This window comes from Neomonachus schauinslandi, chromosome 10, assembly GCF_002201575.2.
Source record: "Neomonachus schauinslandi chromosome 10, ASM220157v2, whole genome shotgun sequence".
In the NCBI taxonomy this organism is placed as follows: Eukaryota; Metazoa; Chordata; class Mammalia; order Carnivora; family Phocidae; genus Neomonachus; species Neomonachus schauinslandi.
Genome location: NC_058412.1, coordinates 48,628,346 through 48,649,210, shown reverse-complemented (window position 1 = coordinate 48,649,210; position 20,865 = coordinate 48,628,346). Strand labels below are relative to the sequence as shown.

General features: G+C 38.9%; 1 protein-coding gene across 3 annotated transcripts; it reads right to left on the bottom strand.

Moving 5' to 3' along the window:
- Positions 1-377: 377 nt before the first annotated feature.
- MOB1A (MOB kinase activator 1A) lies at positions 378-19,880 on the bottom strand. Of its 3 annotated transcripts, none has more exons than XM_021699265.1 (6): positions 19,676-19,880; positions 15,125-15,291; positions 12,028-12,121; positions 10,211-10,344; positions 5,259-5,422; positions 378-1,256 (listed from the first exon to the last, which is right to left on the bottom strand). In XM_021699265.1, the coding sequence occupies exons 1-6, from the start codon at positions 19,687-19,689 to the stop codon at positions 1,158-1,160; spliced, it is 672 nt and encodes a 223-aa protein (XP_021554940.1). In that variant the 5' UTR covers positions 19,690-19,880; the 3' UTR covers positions 378-1,157. The 3 variants fall into 3 exon arrangements, with proteins under 3 accessions (XP_021554940.1, XP_021554941.1, XP_044775049.1); XM_021699266.1 differs by lacking the exon at positions 378-1,256 and adding an exon at positions 2,734-4,012; XM_044919114.1 differs by lacking the exon at positions 378-1,256 and adding an exon at positions 2,734-4,012 and having other exon boundaries at positions 15,125-15,288; positions 19,676-19,871.
- Positions 19,881-20,865: the final 985 nt, after the last annotated feature.

Here is a 20,865-nt window from a genome sequence, read left to right as displayed (position 1 = left end):
GTTTGTTTCTTGGGGGTCGGTCCTTGGTATTGTAGTTTATTTAGGGACTTCTCTTTCCTCTAAGAGTTAAGGAAACATTTTAGCTACTAAATGATAAGCAAAGACAACCTTCTATAGAAGCAAAAATCTTAAGTTTCACATTTAAATAGAAATAAGTGTGAGGGGCGCCTGAGTGGCTCAGTCGGCTTTGTGTTTGACTAGATTTGGGCTCTGGTCGTGGTCTCAGGGTCAGGAGATCCAGCCAGTGCTGAATCTGCTTGCCTCTCTCCCTCCCCTGCTGTCCCTCCCCCCTCACTCAGGGGGATATGGATGTGCACTCTCTCTCAAATAAATAAAATCTTAAAAAAAAAAAAAAGTGTTGAGACACATACTTTAATCAGTCATTTCTTTTAATATATTTTATTCTGAAGTTACAAAAGTAGATACAAAATACTTTCTTTAAAAGTACAATTAACTGACTTAGAAAAATAAAGCCCCTAAAAGTTTAGAAATACAACATAAATTCTCATGTAAAGAACATTTAAAAATATTTTAGATGGTAACCAAGACTAACTTATGCAAACTATTGTTGATGTAGACCAAACCTAGAATGTTCTATAAAAAACCCTATAGCACACTGGTAATCCATTTGGATTTACAGACTACTTGTTTGGAATAGAATCTGAGAATGAGAGAAAACCCAAGTGAATTTCAGGGCAGTTGCTTCAACAAAGTCACTGCTATCACAGGTAATATCATCCCCCAAAGCCTTTTATAGTCTGAAATATCAAAATCTAATGCGAACACACGAAGACTGAGGGACCACTATTTTCCCTCTTTGCCAGAAGTCTACAATAGTAAAACTCAAGTCCACTTACTGAACTGACCTCAGGAAGAGAGAACGTCCCTGGTGGAGTGGCTCAAGTGTTCGGGGTCTCGGCCTCCTGTACCAGGCAGGTAACACCAGCACCAGGTCTGCTGCTCAGCAACAAATTTCTAAGACTTCGACTCTTGAGAGTGGATTTGTTTATGCTGATGAGGTAATGATGTTCTGTTTAGAAGCTCCACTTCTAGTATAACCTCACTGGTCCAAGAGAAAGCCAACGGTATAATCGGAAAACCTCAAAAATGTTTACAAAAGTTAAAATCACCAGCAGATTGCTCCTCTTGCCTCTGCACTACTCGGAAAGCCTTCCCTGTGTTATCACAGTCGTGATGAATACAGATTTGCATTTCTCAAGCAGGCAGCAGCTTACAGAAGCTAGGACTCTGCAAGTCTAAGACGAAAGGAAATTTGTTAGCTGGCAGCCCTCTAAAAATCACTTTGTTCACAGTCTGGAGAATAAAGGAGACATCTGGCTATCAACAAAAACGGTAGTACGAGGAAGTTTCAATAGTTAAACAAAAATCTGCACACCATCGTCTAAGTTTTTTAAAGGCCTGGAAATTAAGCACCTTAGGACTACCTGCGTAATTTAGCAAGCACTCTCCATCCCGTGACTGTACTCAGGGGTGAGGAGCAGCGACCAGACCCTAACAGGAGGTGACCTCTGATTCGGGGGGGGGAGGGGTGGCGTGGGGGGGGGGCAGGGAGGGTTGTGGAACAGGCAGACCCCAGGCACAGGAAGATAAATCACAAGGGAGAAGACTCCAAGACAGACGGATTCCTTCCAACTCTTTTCAAAGACTGGCCCTCTAGCCCAGTCAGGAGGGCCTCACCCTCCCCCCTCCTCAGTTCTCCTGCTCTCTAGTCCCTGGCTTTAGATGTGAACAAGTAGTGTTAATTTAATGGTTAGGTGCATTGTTGGTTAAGCTCGGTTAGTCTGGGAACTTGGTAATGTGTTATTTTCAAAAAGGACATTCTGAGTCTCAAATTACCAACAAATTTTTTATTTATGCCTAAGCATGTGACCATCTTTGGTTTGTTTTGGGATGGAGTCATGAAGAGAGGGAGGATTTCTATCACTGAAAATAAATGGAGAAAAGTGAGAACTCCTTTGAAAATGTGAAATATGAGAAATGATGGAAAGTACAATCCTAGTTGAGAAATAGAATTTCATTCCTTGAAGACTTAATTAAAGCCAAAGCTGAGAGGCAGTTAACATTCTGGGTGGCATCTAGAAAGCTGCTTCCTTGTTCATAAATGATCAACACAAACAGAACTCCGGACAGGGACCTTTGGATAAGCTTAAAACACGGACTGTGGAATGTTTCAGAGGGCTTTTCTCTTTTTTTTCCATAAGGGATTATCCCGTTTTTTAATTCCTGAAACAAAGACATATGGTTTCAGCCTAAACAAAATAGATGAAAGGTTTTGTTTCCTTTAAAATTCTGTATATCTGGATATGAAACGGAGTTATAAAAATGGAATTCCTAAGCAATTTTCTTCTTTATACTTTAGTGGAATAATAAAAATAAATAACAAAAAAACCTAACCAATCTAACCTTTTATCAAAGCCATCAAGGGAGTTGGTGAGCACTCTGCAAAAATCCCAGCTCTGAAATCACAGAGAGTGCTGATGGACTTTAAGCAATGCTGGTCGGGCAAGTCTTCAGCAGACTTGTGCCCAGTACATTCTTGACAGGCAGCTGAAGTTTATAAATCCTAGAAACCTAATGAAAATTAGACCTTTATTTCATTAAAGGGGAAGATTTTTTTTTTAAATCCCAACAGAAATAGAAGAATTTCAAGTTTTGATACAAAAACAATTAAAACAGGATTAAACCCCCATCGGGGCTCAATCCATCCTTTGACTACTAACAGAATGAAGTAAGATCTTTTACTTATTCCTCCCATTTAGTTTACACACACACATATACACACACACACACACACGCTAGGTAGCACACCAAACTTTAAGCTGTGTTATAAAATGTGTACACCTTCAAGGTTTTTTATTATGGTCTTAAGTTTTATCCTTGTTGGGATTAAAGCCTGGGCATTTCTACACTACCCTTAACTAAGTCTCAAGTCACAATAAAAACACATAGAAGTAATTCTTGTTTTTGTTTTAAAGGACACTCAAAAGAAAATAATCAAGTACTCTGAATAGTTTCTTCCATTTTCCTCTCCAGGATCTCAGGGGCTCTGAAGAACAACATGAATGAAAATAGTGGTTCTGAGACCTAAATTTGTCATAATTTTGGGGAGTTTTCTTAGCCAAAAGCTACCTATTAAAATTAATCTGAATGAAGCATTTCAAAATAAAAATGTACAAGACTATCCTTACATGCCTTAAGAAAATTATTTCTGATATACATACTCCTAAAACTTTAGATAGGTTTATGTGAATAAAATCCCAAATAAAGATTAAAAAATAAAGTCATTTTAGAAATAACTCTGGTTACTCCCATACCACATAGGTCATATGAGGATTTAAACCACAATCATGGATTCTGAAAAAATAAACATATATATATAGTCTCATCTATAAAAACACTAGCATACAAACTTCAAACTAAAAGGTTATCCAAAGTAACACACAAATGTTCTAAATCTTAAGGAAACTTAAAAATACCTCTTCTATTTGTAAATAAAAGCAGAATAAAACTGATCTGATTGCATTATTAGGTGATTGGTTCTGGAAACTTGTTAATAAAGTATTGGTGGAAATTCTCAATAGCCATTATGCTATAACCTGAAGCACTCAATCATTTTCTTCAGTAAAAGAGCAAGTAAACTGAGAGACTACATGTTAGTCATCACATATTACAACCAAGTATAACACTGACAGTAACAGGAGTGGTCACACAGTGCTTCAGTCAGCTGCCTCTTGAATTTCTCACTGAAGGATTAGGCCAATCTACCTTTGGGACAATTTTATCGGTAGACACCAACAACAGGTGTCTTTTTATCCTGTTTTCTTAAAAGTCTGTATCACTAGTCTATAACAGATAGCAGTGAGATAGCTCTAGCAGATGAAGCAAGAGGGTAACTGTGTTCTAGAAGAAACATTTATCTGTCTTTCGATCCAAGCTTCTCAATTAATTCCTGAAGAGGTGCCAACTCACGCCTATCAATCAGATTAAACTCCTAAAAAGAGAAGAAAAGTAAAATTTAAAAATAGGCCTAAAATTAAAACTCCATAAATGTCATTCAAAGAAGGGATTCCCAGCCCTGGTTTTCTGAAATCCAAAAAAATGATGAAATGATCTCTGTGAACGTTTTAAAATGGGATCATTTTTACTCACTTTTTAAAAATATAGGGGATTTACCAAAGAAGCAACTGTATGCATTAGCATGATCCTCACTGTGTAAAACATTAAAATCAAAATTAGATATATGTTTGCATTTACATGGCAATGATCTTAAAACTATACAGTGAACTTCTGACGGTGGCCACCTCCTGAGCAGTGGGCCTTTGTCCTTCATAGATCTATACTGTATCTACAGCTACATGTGTCTGTGTCTGTACTATCGCTGTATTACTGCTCTATACTCTTATCTGTATCTACAACTAGCCTGTATCTGTATCTACATACCTATACCAGCACCTAGACTCTACCGAGATCGACGCCATGCAACAATCTCGGAAGGAAGACAGAGACGAGCACAGTACATTAGCCTTTGTGTGGCACATATAATTGAAATACACAGTATCTACTATAAAACTCCTGGCTTTCCTGTCAAAAAACAGTATCTAGACATATGTACATTTTGCATAGAAATTATGGATCTCTAAAGTTGCTAAAGGAGTCTCTTTAATAACATCTTTTTCAAACAATGCGAATTATTTTGATTTTAAAAAGTTCCAATTCCAATTAAGGGTCCTTTAGGTAACAGGCCCCATCTTTGAAGGGGGTGGTCCTTTTTAAAGTTTCTAGCTGCTGACTTCAGAAGATCTGGCCTGAAATGGGATTTCTAGAAGCTTAAACTAAGAGAGCAGCTAACAAGTTCTTCCAAAAGGTTCTCTCCCAGGCACAGGCATCTCATGAAACAATCTAATTGCAGATGTTTTTCCATAGCATCCTTTCACTCAACAGTGGTGATGGAACAGGAAGGTATGGACAAGCTGTCCTGGGGTTTTGGTGCTCCCTGTCATATCCTAACTGGAGACCCGGCTGCGGCAGCCAGGGGCAAAAGGCCCAAAATGGGGGTGATGCTTTCTATGTTGCTACGCCCACCAATGAAATAAACAACATGGAAAAGAGAAAAGAGAGAGCTCTGCTTATACTTTGCTCTACACCTATAAATTAGACAACTCCATAAATTACTCTGTATTAAAATTAACAAATGAGTCCAAGTCAAAGGACAAAGATGTCAACATGGTTCAACTTACCTGAACAAAGAAAATAAAGTGCTTAAAGGAGGTGTTGAGGTGGGCCTCCTCTTGCAGCTGCATCACAGAATCAAAGTGCTGGTGATAAATATGGGCATAAACCCGAAAAAGACGCTTCAGAATGGTCTTTGCCACAGACATAAAGTTTTTGGGAAATGGGACACCTGTAATCAAATACATATATATTAACTGTCTTTTATCTAATTGAACAGCATAAAGTTTAGAAGCTGCCATAGCAACTCCAACACACAAACACACACATTCACAAATATAAGCCTGTTTTCCATACACTTTTTTTAAAAGACAAAGGAAAAAAAAAACCCAAACATAGATATATGAGGTATCCTCACACAGCACACTTTTTCTTACGTTTATAAGGTGCCGCTGAATCAAAGTTAAAATAAACATAACTTTAGCTGTTTAATACCGGAGAGTTTCTTCCTAAGATTAATGCAACAAGTATTTTGACTATAAATAAAAACCTTTTATTTTTGTAATACCTAACTCTAAAAATTTTTACACACACACACTCAACTAGGAATGAAAACTAAGAGAAAAAGGCATTATAATCTACTGTCTATAAATAAAAAGTATTTTATCTTCTGAATTACCCTGAAAAACCAGTTTTCTTTCTTAAATCAAGGAGTCCCCAACTTCTTAGATTTTCAAAGTGCTATTTTCATTTTCCTATATAATACAAGATAGGGACAAACTTCCTGAAAAAGGGAGGAAGAGCGCCTCACTATTTTGCAAAGAAAATAAACACTTCCTTAGAAAAGAACGGGGAGAGGGTTTGGTAATCTCTCTCTGGTCACGTTCCTGAGAATTCCGGTTGACAAGATCAAAGTCTTAGGAAACAGGGACAGGAGAAAGACAATACAAGTGGCACTGAGTACAGTATGTAAACACATTAAGAAGTCATCAGCTTCCAAAATAACCTAGATTAGACAGCCTTAAAGGCTATTCCACAACACTACTCAAGAAACATTTCCTTTTCTTCAATCTTTCAGAAAACAAAGGTTAAAACACTTTCTCCTTGCCTGCATTTTAATTTATTTCTTAACCAGTCCTTAAAAGCTTGAAATTTGGGTGCCTGGGTGGCTCAGTCGTTGAGCGTCTGCCTTCGGCTCAGGTCATGATCTCAGGGTCCTGGGATCGAGCCCCGCATCGGGCTCCCTGCTCAGTGGGGAGCCTGCTTCTCCCTCTCCCACTCCCCCTGCTTGTGTTCCCTCTCTCGCTGTGTCTCTCTGTCAAATAAATAAATAAAATCTTAAAAAAAAAAAAAAAAAGGCAATACTAAAAAAAAAAAAAAGGCTTGAAATTTAGTGTATTCTGCTCCTGCAAGCTAATTTTTCTGGTCCCCCACCCCCACCCCATCTTGGCTAGCAACTGCCATGTGCATTTTTTAAAAAATTTTATTTATTTAAGGGGCATCTGGGTGGCTCAGTCATTGAACATCTGCCTTCGGCTCAGGTCATGATCCCAGGGACCTGGGATCAAGCCCCGCATCGGGCTCACTGCTCCACGAGAAGCCTGCTTCTCCCTCTCCCACTCCCCCTGCTTGTGTTCCCTCTCTCGCTCTGTCTCTCTCTGTCAAATAAATAAATGAAAAAAATCTTAAAAAAAAAAACAACAAAAAACTTTATTTATTTAAGGTAAGCTCTACGCCCAACGTGGGGCTTGAACTCAAGACCTCTGGAGATCAAGAGTCGCATGCTCTACTGACTGAGCCAGCCAGGTGCCCCTAACAACTTGCATTTTCAAACTTTATTCTGGAGCTTGTGGGCATGTTTTTCTGGACTGGGGTCTTGTACTCATATATTGAAAAGCTGGATTTTTGGGCGCCTGGGTGGCTCAGTTGGTTAAGCGACTGCCTTCGGCTCATGTCATGATCCTGGAGTCCCTGGATCGAGTCCCGCATCGGGCTCCCTGCTCGGCAGGGAGTCTGCTTCTCCCTCTCCCACTCCCCGTTTGTGTTCCCTCTCTCGCTGTGTCTTTCTCTGTCAAATAAATAAATAAAATCTTAAAAAAAAAAAGAAAAGCTGGATTTTTAAGTCAAACTCCTTCTCTTAGAATTTACAAATATGCATCTTGCTAATAAGAGGAACAGTAATAATTTAGATGTATTAGTTCAAAATGAGTAACAGTTCTATCTAATAATAAATAACTGGCAGAAGTAAGATGTTGATAATAGCCTAACTGGGGGGGGAAAGGCTTCCAGAACATTAGGCTGGATTACTGAAGAATGGAATGCTGAGGGCGCCTGGGTGGCTCAGTTGGTTAGGCGACTGCCTTCGGCTCGGGTCATGATCCTGGAGTCCCTGGATCGAGTCCCGCATCGGGCTCCCTGCTCGGCGGGGAGTCTGCTTCTCCCTCTGACCCTCCCCCCTCTCATGTGCTCTCTGTCTCATTCTCTCTGTCAAATAAATAAATAAAATCTTTAAAAAAAATAAAAAAATAAAAAAAGAATGGAATGCTGAGAAAAGAGAACAAACTTTTAAGTATTCTTTATCTTCCATAAGCACAAGACTTTAATGAATAAAGAAACAGAAGTAATTTGTCTTAAACCAAGCATTTTCCAAGCTGAATTGAACAGAAACATCCAAGCACAGTCAATTACAATAAAGAATCTGTGAGAAAGGAAATAAGCAGTTTAGTAATAAAATAGAAAATGTGACCAATAGCAAACAGATGGAGTGTAACATGATACAAGTTTTTCTCCCAAAAGAGCCACTGATTAAACCGCAAAAAGGAATCTGCTATGGTCTGAATATTTGTGTCCCCTCAAAATTCCTATGTTGAAATCCTAACCCCCTAGGTGATGCTATTAGGAGATGGGGCTCTGGGAGGTGATTATGTCACAAGAGCAGAACCCTCATGAGTGGGATCAATGCCCTTATAAAAGAGGCCCCCGAGAATGTCTGCTGGCTCCTTCCACCATGTGAAGACTGAGAAGTCGGCAGTCTGCAACCCAAAAATGGGCTTTCACAGGCACCTTGATCTTGGACTTCCAGCCTTTAGAACTGAGAAATAAATTTCTGTTGTCATAAGGCATCCAATCTCTGGTAGTTTTGTTATTAGCAGCCCAAACAGATAAGACAGAATCCAACATGTTACTTGTAAGATGCTCTTAAACTGAAAACGAAAAGACTGATCTCATCCATAAATACCGATGTCAAAATCTTAATCAAAATATTAGCAAATAAAAAATACTCTTCCAGTGAAACATTAAAAAAAGATACTGGAGAAAACCTTATGGTAACCAACAACAGACACTGGGAAAATATCATAAAACTCAACAACCATACCTGATTTTTAAAAATTTACACACCTCTAACCAAAAGCAAGATTCCTGCTTAATGCTGAAGTACTAGAAGCACTTTCATAAAAGTAAGGAAACAAGAAAAGGAGGTCTGCCACATCATCACCATTACTCAGCACTACGCTGGGGCAATGAGATAAGAGTTACACGAGAGTTAGCCTGGTGATGGGTATTAAAGAGGGCACGTTCTGCATGGAGCACTGGGTGTTATACGCAAACAATGAATCATGGAACACTGCATCAAAAACTAATGATGTGATGTATGGTGATTAACGTAACATAAAAAAAAAAAGAACACAGAATAATATCTTTCCATATCAGTAAAAAAAAAAAAAAATTACACAAGAAGCATCCATATCAGAAAGGAAGAGGCAAAATTAATATTACCTTAATATGAAGTGACTGCTTACTTAAAAAACAAGAAAACCAACCCAGAACAACTGAAACAATCAGAATCTGATGGTCAATTTATACAAAATTTTACAGAAAAATCAATAGCTTTCCTATATACTAAACAATAACCATTTGGAAGCCAGATGTCAATGAAAAAAACTACAAAATGTCTAGGAATAAACTTAAACTTGAAGGATTAACATAAACTACAGAATTTTACAAGAGGAAATAAAAAAGATGAAGAAATGTACCTTGTTCTTGAGTAGACCCAGTATTGTCAAGAGAACAAGACTGCCTATGTTAATCTACAACTTGAATGAAATAATCAAAATCTCACAAATATTTTTATTTTACCTTGCCAAAATGGTTCTAAGTTCTTTGGAAGAACAAATATCCCAGAATAGCCGTGAATATTCTGAAAAAGAAGAGCAAGGAAGAGAGACTAGCCCTACAAGATGCTCAGATATATGGCATGGTAATTAAAATAGTGTGGAATTCCTATAGGAACAGATAAAGAGACTGAAAGACTCCAAATTATGTGGCAATCCGGTGTACACATATGATAACCCAGGGAGAAAAGACACATGTATTCGATAAATGGTACTGGACAAACTGATTCGCGTTTATAACTAGAAAAAAAATGAAGGGAGCCTTAAGAAAAAAATTTCTGGCAAGAACAAAGATTTAAATGTAAAAACAAAACCACAAAAGTACTAAATGAAAACAAGGGCAAATATTTTAATAATCCTGAAGTAGGGAAAACCTTTCTAATCATTATATTAAAATCCACACAACATAAAGGAAAAAATTAATAGGACAAATAAAGTTACAGCAAGAATACCTCATGAACAAAGTAAGAAAAAAGGCAAGCTGGGGAAAGATACATACATATGTCAAAGAGCTAACATCCTTACCATACAAAGAAACAGACAAAGGATAGGAACAGAAAACACAAAGATTAATAAACCAAAAAATCTCAATGTCATCAATATTTTTTTAATGTACATTCAAACAAACTTATTTACCCAAACTGAAAAGATTAAAAAATGAGTAGCCAACCAGTATTAGTGAAGAAACACAGGCAGACACAAACATGGCTAGAGGGAGTATGCATTTACAATCTTTTTGGAGAGGAATTTGGCAGCCTTTATTACTTTTTTTTTTTTAAGTAACAGAGTATTAAAAAGAATGCAACATATTTATCAGTTAAAAAGGAAAACATTCAACATTAACTCACCGATCTTAGAAGGAAAAAGAGTTTCATCATCAAGCTGATCCTGAACCCAAGTCATCAAATAGTCAATGTATTTTGGTGCAGAACACTTGATTGGCTTTTTAATATTAGTACCATCTGCCCAATGATATTCGTATCTGGAGAGAAAAAGGTTTTACTTACAGAGTTTTCAAAAGCAGTAACAAATGTACAACTTGTAATAAAAGTAGGTCTACATTTTGTCAATTGAAGTTATATATAACTTAGTAAATTACCTCAAGTTCTACTGAAGGTTATCAGAGTTCCCTATAGAATTATCCTGAAATAGGATATAATTGGAAGAGAAAAGGAGGATAATGTGGCAGCTAACAGTGCCAGAATGGATTTTTTTTTTTTTTTTAACACAGCCCTGGGAAAGATAAAGGAACTACACATTCCTGGCAGAGGGTGCTGAGGACTGGGTCAGAGACAGATGGATCCCCTATATCCTGCAACAGCTGGCCATCAAGGTAGCAACAACAGAGTCAAGATAATAAGACTCTGTTTCCTGGGGGCGCATAGGTGGCTCAGTCAGCATCTGCCTTTGGCTCAGGTCACGATCCCAGGGTTCTGGGATGGAGCCCCACATCGGGCTCCCTGCTCAGCGGAGTGTCTGTTTCTCCCTCTGCCTCTGCCCCTCCACCTCCCCCGGCTTGTGCTCTCTCGCTCACTTGTGCTCTCTCTCTCTCTCCTGTGCTCTCTCAAACAAATAAAATCTTTTAAAAAATAAATAAAATAAATTCAACTGGAAAAAATTCAACTGGAAAAAAAAAACCCAAAATCTTAAAAAAGACTGTTTCCTGGAGAGGGTACTAAAGAAACACCCTTAGGCATGCATCTTTTCTTCCCTCCCTTTGCTGAGCTAAAATGCGTAATAAGACTTCTGCTAAACTTCACTGTGTGAAGCGTTTAAGCCATAGATAAGTTTAATTTTCTTATTTATTTTATTTAAATTTCTTTTCAGGAAGTTTGAGGAATAAAACTTAACACAAAATAAAAATATCCCTCCAAAATACTGTAATTAAAAACAGAACTAGAAACTCACTGGAGACCTTTTTTTCCCGTTATACCTGCAGCAAATTCAGGAAAGGCAATTTTTTCCCAAGGGGTAAATATCTTGATACCATGTATCATCACATAAAATTAGTCATTTATTATTGGAAAAAAAGACTGGAAAGAAACACTAAAACATTAATCCCATCATACCTTGACTTAACATTATGGGTGATAAAAGAGTTCCACGTTTCTTAATGTTTCTTAAAATGTATAATAGTCAAATTTCTTCTTATTTGAGAGAAAGAGAGGGTGCACGTGCATGCACAAGCAGGGGGAGGAGGAGAGGGAGAGAGAATCTCAAGCAGACTCCCTGCTGAGTGCAGAGCCTGACATGGGGCTTGATCCCATGACACTGAGTTCATGACCTGAGCAGAAATCAAGAGTTGGCCACTTAACCAACTGAGCCACCAGGCACCACTGTAGTCAAATTTTTTCAATCTAGCATCTTTAAGCCAGATAATTAAAGCAGCACAATTTGGACATAATTAACACTAAATAAGCACAAGAAAAAAAACTGAACATTCATTATTTAGCATAATACAATTAAATACTAAGTACCACATACCAAAGTATTTAATAATAACTAAAAGCTTATAGGGACGTATTCAAGAACTCATAAAATTGAACTGCTTTTACACAAGCAAACAGATAAGAAAAACAAAGAGGCTTTATTGTTTAATTTATATCAATTAGTGATTAGCTTTATTTAGTACTTCAAATACCTATTTAATAGGCAGTATATGTACCTTGGACCTGCAGACATGACTGGACAGCTTGCTTCAGTGCAGAATTCTGTAATAGTTCCATACAGCATGTTGATCTGGTTGAAGAAATCCACAGCTGGAAACGTAATACCAGAACTGTGTTAAAATGTTTGTGCAAACACAAAAAAACATCAGACCTCTCGGTTGAAGGAAAAATGGACAATGCCTTCAAGTTCTTGAATAAATCCTTAAGAGATTCAATGATCCAGGGGTACTGCAAATTCCCTTCTCCTTTTAAGCTGTCACACCTAAATTAACTTTTAATATATATTCACTTTAATATAGTAAGTTTTTAGCCAGCACAGAATAGCAGGAAAATAAAATCTTAGAATAATTCTAACTTATCGGTGACTACTGTATCATTAGAATATATAATTTGATTATATCCAAGGGAATGAAAAAACCCACTGCTTCCTATCAGTCTGGACCAGACAATACCATTTGTGCTGGGAAAAAGCAGAGAGCATTGTAGAATAAATATCCTGTGAAGGAGAAGGTGTATCAGCTGTATTAACAGGCATTTAAAACATCTTATCATAAAAAGCCTGAAGCCTAATGCATACTGAGGACGCAAAAAGGACATGAGATAATGTCCCTTGTCTTGGAGACTCCAGCTATCTGAAGGGACAAAATTGAAAGGAATAATAAACACAACATATAAGAATTGAGAGAAAAGGCAGCATCTTGAGGGGCTGAGGTAGTCAGGGAGCACTTCCTACAGGAGCTTCAGCTAGATATGGAAGAAAATGGAAGAGGAAGGGGTAAGTAATGAAACTATCTGAGTCAAATGTTCCTCTGCAAAGACACCCACATAAGCCTTGGAAAGTTTTAAAAAATGTTTTAGTTCCCCGTCTAAAGGAGTACCTAAAAACCAACTAGGGCTTTTCCACATTTCTTAAAAAACAAATAGATAAAAAAAGCTCTGTCTTGTCAAAAGGAATTTTATATAAAATTCCCTCACTTACAAACCTTCCTTTTACTTAGTCACATTGGAGAACAGCCTATCTAAAGCAAAAAGTCTCAAAGAAAAACTGAAGGCTGAAGAAGGCCAACAGATGCCTTCAGATAACAGATGATAATTTGAGTTAAGGTTAAAAAAAAACCCAAAAAACAGGGGAAGGTCTTTTCTGAATATATAACGCTTCACATGGTTCACAAAGATCTATAAAAACATATAGTGATAAATCTTAATCCCAACCACTCCAGCTTCCCCCTACAGATAACCACTACATTATTTTTTTCGTCTCCTGCCCCCTAAGCACCTGTATCCTGTCTTACACAAAAGATTTAACATATCACGTAGTTCTGCACCTTGTTTTTTCTCCTAGTAATACGAATAATGGCTTTTTAATGTACTGAAAAAAAAACAAAAAAAATTTTTAATATGGTTACTAGAAAGTTTCAAATTACATTTGTAACTCACATTATATTTCTGTCAGACAGTGCTGATCAAAGGAGTGATTATCAACAGCTGAATAATACCACCAAGAAAGACAGCTAGACACTATGGAGGACATTATGGACACTATTGGAAGTATATGCCACCACTTATAAAGTAGTCTTCCAAACAAACAAAATCAAACCTGAATTTGAGCAAAGCTCCACATCTGTGCTCATGTGGGAGCCACTAGCCACATATGGCTACTTACATTAAAATTAAATTTAAAATTCAGTTCCAGTCATACTCGCCACATTTCAGAAGCTAAATGGCCACCATACAGATACAGAACATTTGCATCATTGCAGAAAGTTCTATTGGACAGTGCTGCTCTAGATCTATCATTTACAGGAAATAAAAGGAAGAACAGAACATGATAATGGATGCCTTGGGGACACAATCAACAAAATTCATACTGTGGGAAATAAATGAACTGGTTTCTTCAACAACAACAAAATAGCAAGGAAGAAAGACTGCAACGAGGGAAACCTATGAATTAAGAGAATCAAGAAACATTACATATAGGCCTTATTAGTCCTGATTTAAACCAACCATAAATTTTTTAAAAACAGAAACATTTAGAAGACAATCAGGGAAAACGTGAACACTGACTAGATATTTGCTAACGTAAAGGAATGGCAGTATTGTCATTATCTTTAAAAGGGGGAGTTCCTGTCTTTTAGAGATATGAAATATTTATAGATGAAATAATATGTTTGGGATTCACCTCAAAACAATCAGGGTGAGGTGGGCTGGCCAGGTCTCACTGCCAGCATGAAACCAACCAGGGGAAAGACAGGAAGAATGGGGGGAGGTGGAGAGGGGAAGGAGGAATTAAAATATGAAAAGAAAAAAAAAAATCAGGGTGAGATATAGAAGCATGAATTGGCCAGGAACCAACCCTTGAAACTGGACAATGGATGCCTGGGAATTCACTCTACTAGTTTCTCTACTTTGTATGTTTGAAATTTTCCATTAAGAAGTTTAAAAATTCCTGGAACATCTGAAGTTCCTGACAGATTTAAACCTTATCACCCGGCACTAATCTCACCTCAGAAATGATAGGCTCAAATATTCAAATCTCTAGCCTCAGTATATATAACTTTTTACGTCATGCCCTCATTTTCTTGAACTCGAGTGACTTTCAGCTCATGGGTCTCTCCCATTTTCTCCCAGTCTCTCAATTTCCTTCTGACTACTCCTAAGTCACAACAATCAAGTGACTGCTCCTATGAACCGCAATTGACTTCTGTGTATATGCAGGCAGATGAGAGCTGCTGGGAGAGGGGGATGCAATTGTGCAGACGGGCTCCCTACAAAGTCATAGTCCACTACAGGTAGAATTTTGTATTCTAATCTTTTATTTGACCCTACCCAATAATTCCTACCATTCTATCCTCAGAAATTACCCCAAAGCACTCAACATTTCTCCTCTGGTGTCTCTATCCAGCCACACAAGCTACATAACCAAGTACTCTGAAGAGAACAAAAGAGTTTTAGATGTATTTGTACTTATGAGTTTCTTTACATGTAATCCATTACACTACAACAGTTATACCTGTAAAAGAAAATTCATTAACAAGAAGATTTTAGCAAATTGTTCCTATAAATCAGCAATGCTGAATATTATTAAAAACTTACTGTTAACAGCAATCCATTCATTGAGGTCCTCTCCCTCTGGCAACATAACAGCTTGTCTCAGATTCCCGCTTCCTAGAGTTGCCTCTGCATGTTTTAAGAGTTCATACTGATGAGAGCCCTCAGGGATATTCTTCTTTGGTTTGAATGTTTTAGAAGAGCGGCTGCTGCTGTTAGGTTGAAAGTAAAAGTATATCAATTTTTATTTTAGGACTGAAAGCAGAATGGCATAATTTTAAGCATACAAATTGTTCTGAAAATTTTAAAAAGTGCTCTGAAAAGTGCCAGGATAGGGAGGGGGTGATGATCACAAAAAAAGAATGCTTTAAATGTTTTTCTTCAGATAGATTCAGGATTAGCAACACAATTTCATATAGAACGCAATTCTACTAACCCTCATGAAGTAGTATGGTATAACAGGGTTCTAGTCCTTGATCTGCCACTAATTCTGTGACTGTCTGACAAAACAAACTTCCTTTGGGCTTCAATTTCTACTTATAGAAAATGGTGGGGGAGAGAGGTAGCCCTAAGTTTTGAATAGCTCAAAAATCCAGTTTTCTATATCAAAGGATCTGTGATGCCATCAAAGCAAACCACAGTAGAAGTGACATTAACATTTTGAAGTTATTAGCAGGGAGAATAAATGAGAGACAACTCGTTACTGTGAAAAAGCGTTTTTCTGTAAGGAAGCTAATAAGATAAGAAACCCAGAAAAAAATGGAGGTATTTCTAACCATAAGAATTAAAATTTCCATAACAGAACAAAGAGACAAGTAACAAAAAAAGTACTCACAACATGTATTACAAAATATTAACTAAAAAAAAAAAAAAGTACTAACCAAATAATAAAGGGTTTCAATAATCTGTTAAGAAAAAGGTAACAAACCCTTTAGAAAAATGGGCTACAGATCAACTGGGAACTCAGAAATAAAAATACAATGGCCAATGGACATATGAAAAACTGTTCAATTAAAATAACTTACTTTTCCTTAATCTGAATGTCAGATTAAGTTACAACAACTACATTAAGTGTGAGCTAGGGTACAGGAAAATTAGTTTTTAATACACTTGGTGAAAGTGTAAAGGGTGGGGCGCCTGGGTGGCTCAGTCGTTGAACATCTACCTTCGGCTCAGGTCATGATCCCAGGGTCCTGGGATCAAGCCCCGCATCGGGCTCCCTGCTCGGCGGGAAGCCTGCTTCTCCTTCTCCTACTCTTCCTGCTGTGTTCCCTCTCTCGCTATCTCTGTCTCTGTCAAATAAATAAATAAAATCTTAAAAAAAAAAAAAAAGAAAGTGTAAAGGGTATAATATTTTGGGAAGGCAGTATCTATAAACATCGAGGTGCTCCCAATCCATCCACTGAATTGTAAGAATACAAAAAAAATTTTTTTTAAAGATTTTATTTCTCTGATAGAGAAAGCGCAAGTGGAGGAGCAGGCCCCCTGCTGAGTATCTCTAGGTATCTCTCCTAGATATGGATAAGGATGTGGTTCCCAAGACTGGTTTTAACAGTGGAAAACCGGGAAATAATCCTAAAACTTATTAGAAGAATAAATAAATTTGATATATCCATAATATGGAATACTACATAGTTAAGAAGAACAAGTTAGAGCTACACGTATTCACATGCCAAGTTCTCAAGTCACAGTTAAACATACTAAAGGACCAAATGTACAGCAGAAGCCCATCTTGTAAATGCATAGAAAGTGTAGGAAAGGGGGCATCTGGCTGGCTCAGTCAGATCTCGGGGTTGAGTTCAAGCCCCACATTGGGTGTAGAAATTACTTAAAAATAAAATCTTAAAAAAAAAAAAAAAGAAAGAAAACATGAAATGATGTCTCAAGATTCAACACGGTCTTCATCTAAATTAATACTTTTGTGGGGCACCTGGGTGGCTCACAAAGCATCTGCCTTTGGCTCAGGTCATGATCCCAGGGTCCTAGGATCAAGCGCTGCTTCAGGCTCCCTGCTCAGCAGGGGGCCTGCTCCCCCTCCCCCTTTGCCCCTCTCCCCCACTTGCACTTTCTCTATCAGAGAAATAAAATCTTAAAAAAAAATTTTTTTTATATTCTTACAATTCAAAAACAACCCCCCCAAAAAACCCAATTTAAAAAATGATCACAGGATTTGAATAGATATTACTCCAGAGAAGATATACAAATGGCCAATAGCATACAAAAAGATGCTGACCATCATTAGTCATTAGGAAAATGCAAAGTAAAATCACAATGAGATAACATTTCACATCCATTGGTATGACTATAATCAAAAAGACAATTAACAAGTGCTACCTATGGTGTGGGTAAATTGAAACTCTCATACAGTGCTGGTGGGAATGCAAAATGGTGCAGTGCTTTGAAAAAGTTTGGCAGTTCCTCAAAAGATTAAACATAGTTGGCATATAACTCAGCAATTCCACTTCTAGGTATTTACCCAAGAGCAATGAACATATGCATCCAATACAAAAATCTGAACACAAAAGTTCATAGCCGATTCATTCATAATGGCCAAAAAGTGGAAACTCAAATGCCTGTCAACAAAAGTTTGAAAGAAAAAAACCACCTCACATTTCAATCCAAAAAGTAACTAAGTAACTGAGCATCCACAAACAAACCACTAACTAAACATTAACTCATAGGAAAAAGACTTTGGGAGTGGAGGGAGAAATTGTTCCAGTAATATGGAGATTTACAATTACAATCTAAATCATACAAACTTTCAGACATGGTCATCATACTTGAGTAGACCATACTTCTAAAAAATAATCGAAAGGCGGGGGAAAAATGATTTGAACAAGGGTATTCTCAGTAGTGCTATTTTCTAATAGCAAAATACTAGATAGAATCCAAATTTCTCTGTGTATGGGTTTGGTAAGATTTCAAAACCACTTGTTTATGACTTAAGTGAAATTTGTTTTAATCCACTTGTTTATGACAAAGACAAAAAAAAAGTTGTTTTCATGTAAGAATGAAGTAAATTGTGTCAGGATGTCATCATCTCATCTATTCTCACCCATAAGAACTCAGCCGTTCAGCTGCAGAGGGGCCCTGCTGGGGCTTATCAGTGAAAACTTAGGAAGAAGCAACTATGGCAAGGAGACATTTCGACTATAAATACCACGAATTTGTGCGGAGTACTGGAGAGTGTTAGGTCTGGGCAAGGTGACACTTTGCTGACCTAAACAGCTCTCTGAAAACCTTGGGACAATTGGCCCCCCCCAGGCAAATGCCCAGCGCAGAAGGCAAATCCACTTGCTGGTCAACACCAGCGCCATGGATCCTTGGCAACAAGGACTTTCACTTTAGTGCCGGCAGCTGGACCTCAGCACTGCGTTGGCTAAGCCCAACCCCTCTCCTCAGGACCAACTCCTATAAAGGTAGATCTCAACTAAATTTGGACTTTATTTTTTTCATCTCCCCTTGTCTGGAACAATAGTGTATTTAATCTATCACTGACTTGGAGTATTTCATTAGTTTAATAAGAAACACTATCCGGTATGCTATTGGCCTATGAAATGCCCACAGCAAACCTGTTAAATACATTGCCGGCAAAGACAAAGTCAGTCTCTGAACTTAATGTGCCTCTCAAAGCAAAACATTCTCACAATAAGGAACTGGATAAACTCTGGTTAAGGAACATTACGTACTTAATAAAATTTAATAAAAATGTCAGATATGTCCTCAATCACACAACACATAAATTTAATGTACCAGGTAGAGAGAGCCACCTGAAATAAGATGCTGGAGCAGTGCTTCCCAAACCTTAACATGCTTAAGAATCATCAGAGAATTCACAAAAGTTTCCGTTTAAGCCTCATTTGGGCCCCAGGCCTTATCTCTAAAATAGGATCCTACCCAGGAAAAGTTAATTACACAAAGTGACAGCGGTGCCTGGCTGGCTCAGTCAAAAGAGCGTGCCACTCCTGATCTCGGGGTTGTAAGTTTGAGCCCCATGATGGGTGTAGAGATTATTAACTAACTAAAATCTACACAAAGTCACAAAGTGGGCTGAATCCGAATTGGACAGAAGTCTGCATGCAAGGCCGCAGCTTAACTTCGAGCTTCTCGAACTGCGGCACTCAACGTCTTCCTGGGGCAGCGTTTTTCCGCGGGGGTAATTTAATACTGAAGATAATAAAACTTGACATACGGTAGAGTAAAAAGCTAAGTCAGCATGGATCGGTACTAGAAGGCTCCAGACTTGAGAGGAATCGGGAGCCCAGCGGCCGGGCTCGGGGCTCCACCCCCAGGTCGTCCCTCCGCCCTCAGGGGCTCTGGGGCGGAAAAGTTTGGAGGCACTGCCGGCCTCGGGGCCTCTCTACTCCGCAACCCTCTCGCTCCGCTTCCTTTGCCTCGATCTTCACCTCCGTCTGCCTGGGCCCACGTCCGGGCCGCTCCCGTGGCCCACGGGGGGAGGGGCCGGGGGCCGGGCAAAGCAAACGTCGGCCGCTCCGACCCCAGGGCCCGGCCCTCGCCTTAGGCGCCTGCTCACCCCCTTCCTCCCCCTCGCCCTCGGCCTTCAGCCCTCGGGGCCCTCGGCTCGGCCACACTCACAAGAGGAAGCTCATCTTCTATCCTCGGAGGGGAAGGGCCGCTGGCCCCCGCCGCGGTCTGGATTCGGAGCCCGCGCGGGAACCACGAGGAAGCGACCAGTCCTCAGCTCGCGGCCAGCGGAAGCACCGGGCGCCGCTGCTCTGAACCGAGGGTCGACCCGGTGCCAGTTGCTGCGCTCGCCTCCCCCACCTTGCCGACCCGAAATGCGGAACCAGCAAAATCTCGCGAGCTAAGGCTTCGGCCCGCCCCGCCCCTGCGAGAGGGACTCGACGCACCCCTCTTCGCCCCGCCCTCTCCTACAGTTCAGCCAATCAGCGACCTCCAAGCCGGGACTTCCTCCTCCTGGGGGCGTGGTCAGTTCGCGGTCCCTGGCCTGGGGGAGTGGCTCACCTTGTGCTTGGTCTGGGTTATTGCTGTTGGTTTGCGGGCATCCTCTTTATAAGGCAAGGGGTCTCCAAAAGCGCTGCAATTTTTAAGAATTTATTTTGATTTTTAGGTTAAGATATAATTCACATAGCATGAAATTCACCCTTTAAAAATTTACACTCCAGTGGTATTTTTCCTCTGTTCGGAGTTAGGCAACCATCACCTCTAATTCTAGAACATTTTCATCACCCGGAAAAGAAACCCATTAGCAGTCATTCCCCTTCCTCCCTCCTGGCAACCCCTGGCAACAACTAGTCTACCTTTTTTATATGGACTTGCCTCACCTGGACATTTCACATAAATGGGTTTATACAATATGGTCTTGTGACTGGCTTCTTTCACTTAGTATAATGTTTTCAAGATTCATCCACATTGTAGCATGTATAAGTACTTCATTCCTTTTTATGGCTGAATAATATTCCATTGTATGAGTATACCTATTTTGTCTGCCCATTCATCGGTTGATGGGCATTGAGTTGTTTCTACTTTTTGGCTTATAATTAATGCTGTTACAAACATTCCTGTAGTGGTTTTTGTCTGGACAAATGTATTATACCTAGTAGTGTCTGGGTACTATGGTAACTATACGTTTAAATTTTTGAGGAACTCCCAAACTGTTTTGCGAATTGGCAGCACCATTTTACATTCACACTGGCACATGTCTGAGGGTTCTAATATTTCCATATCCTTGATGACATTTGCTATTGTCTTCTTTTTTAAGTGTTTTCAGGGGCGCCTGGGTGGCTCAGTTAGTTAAGCGACTG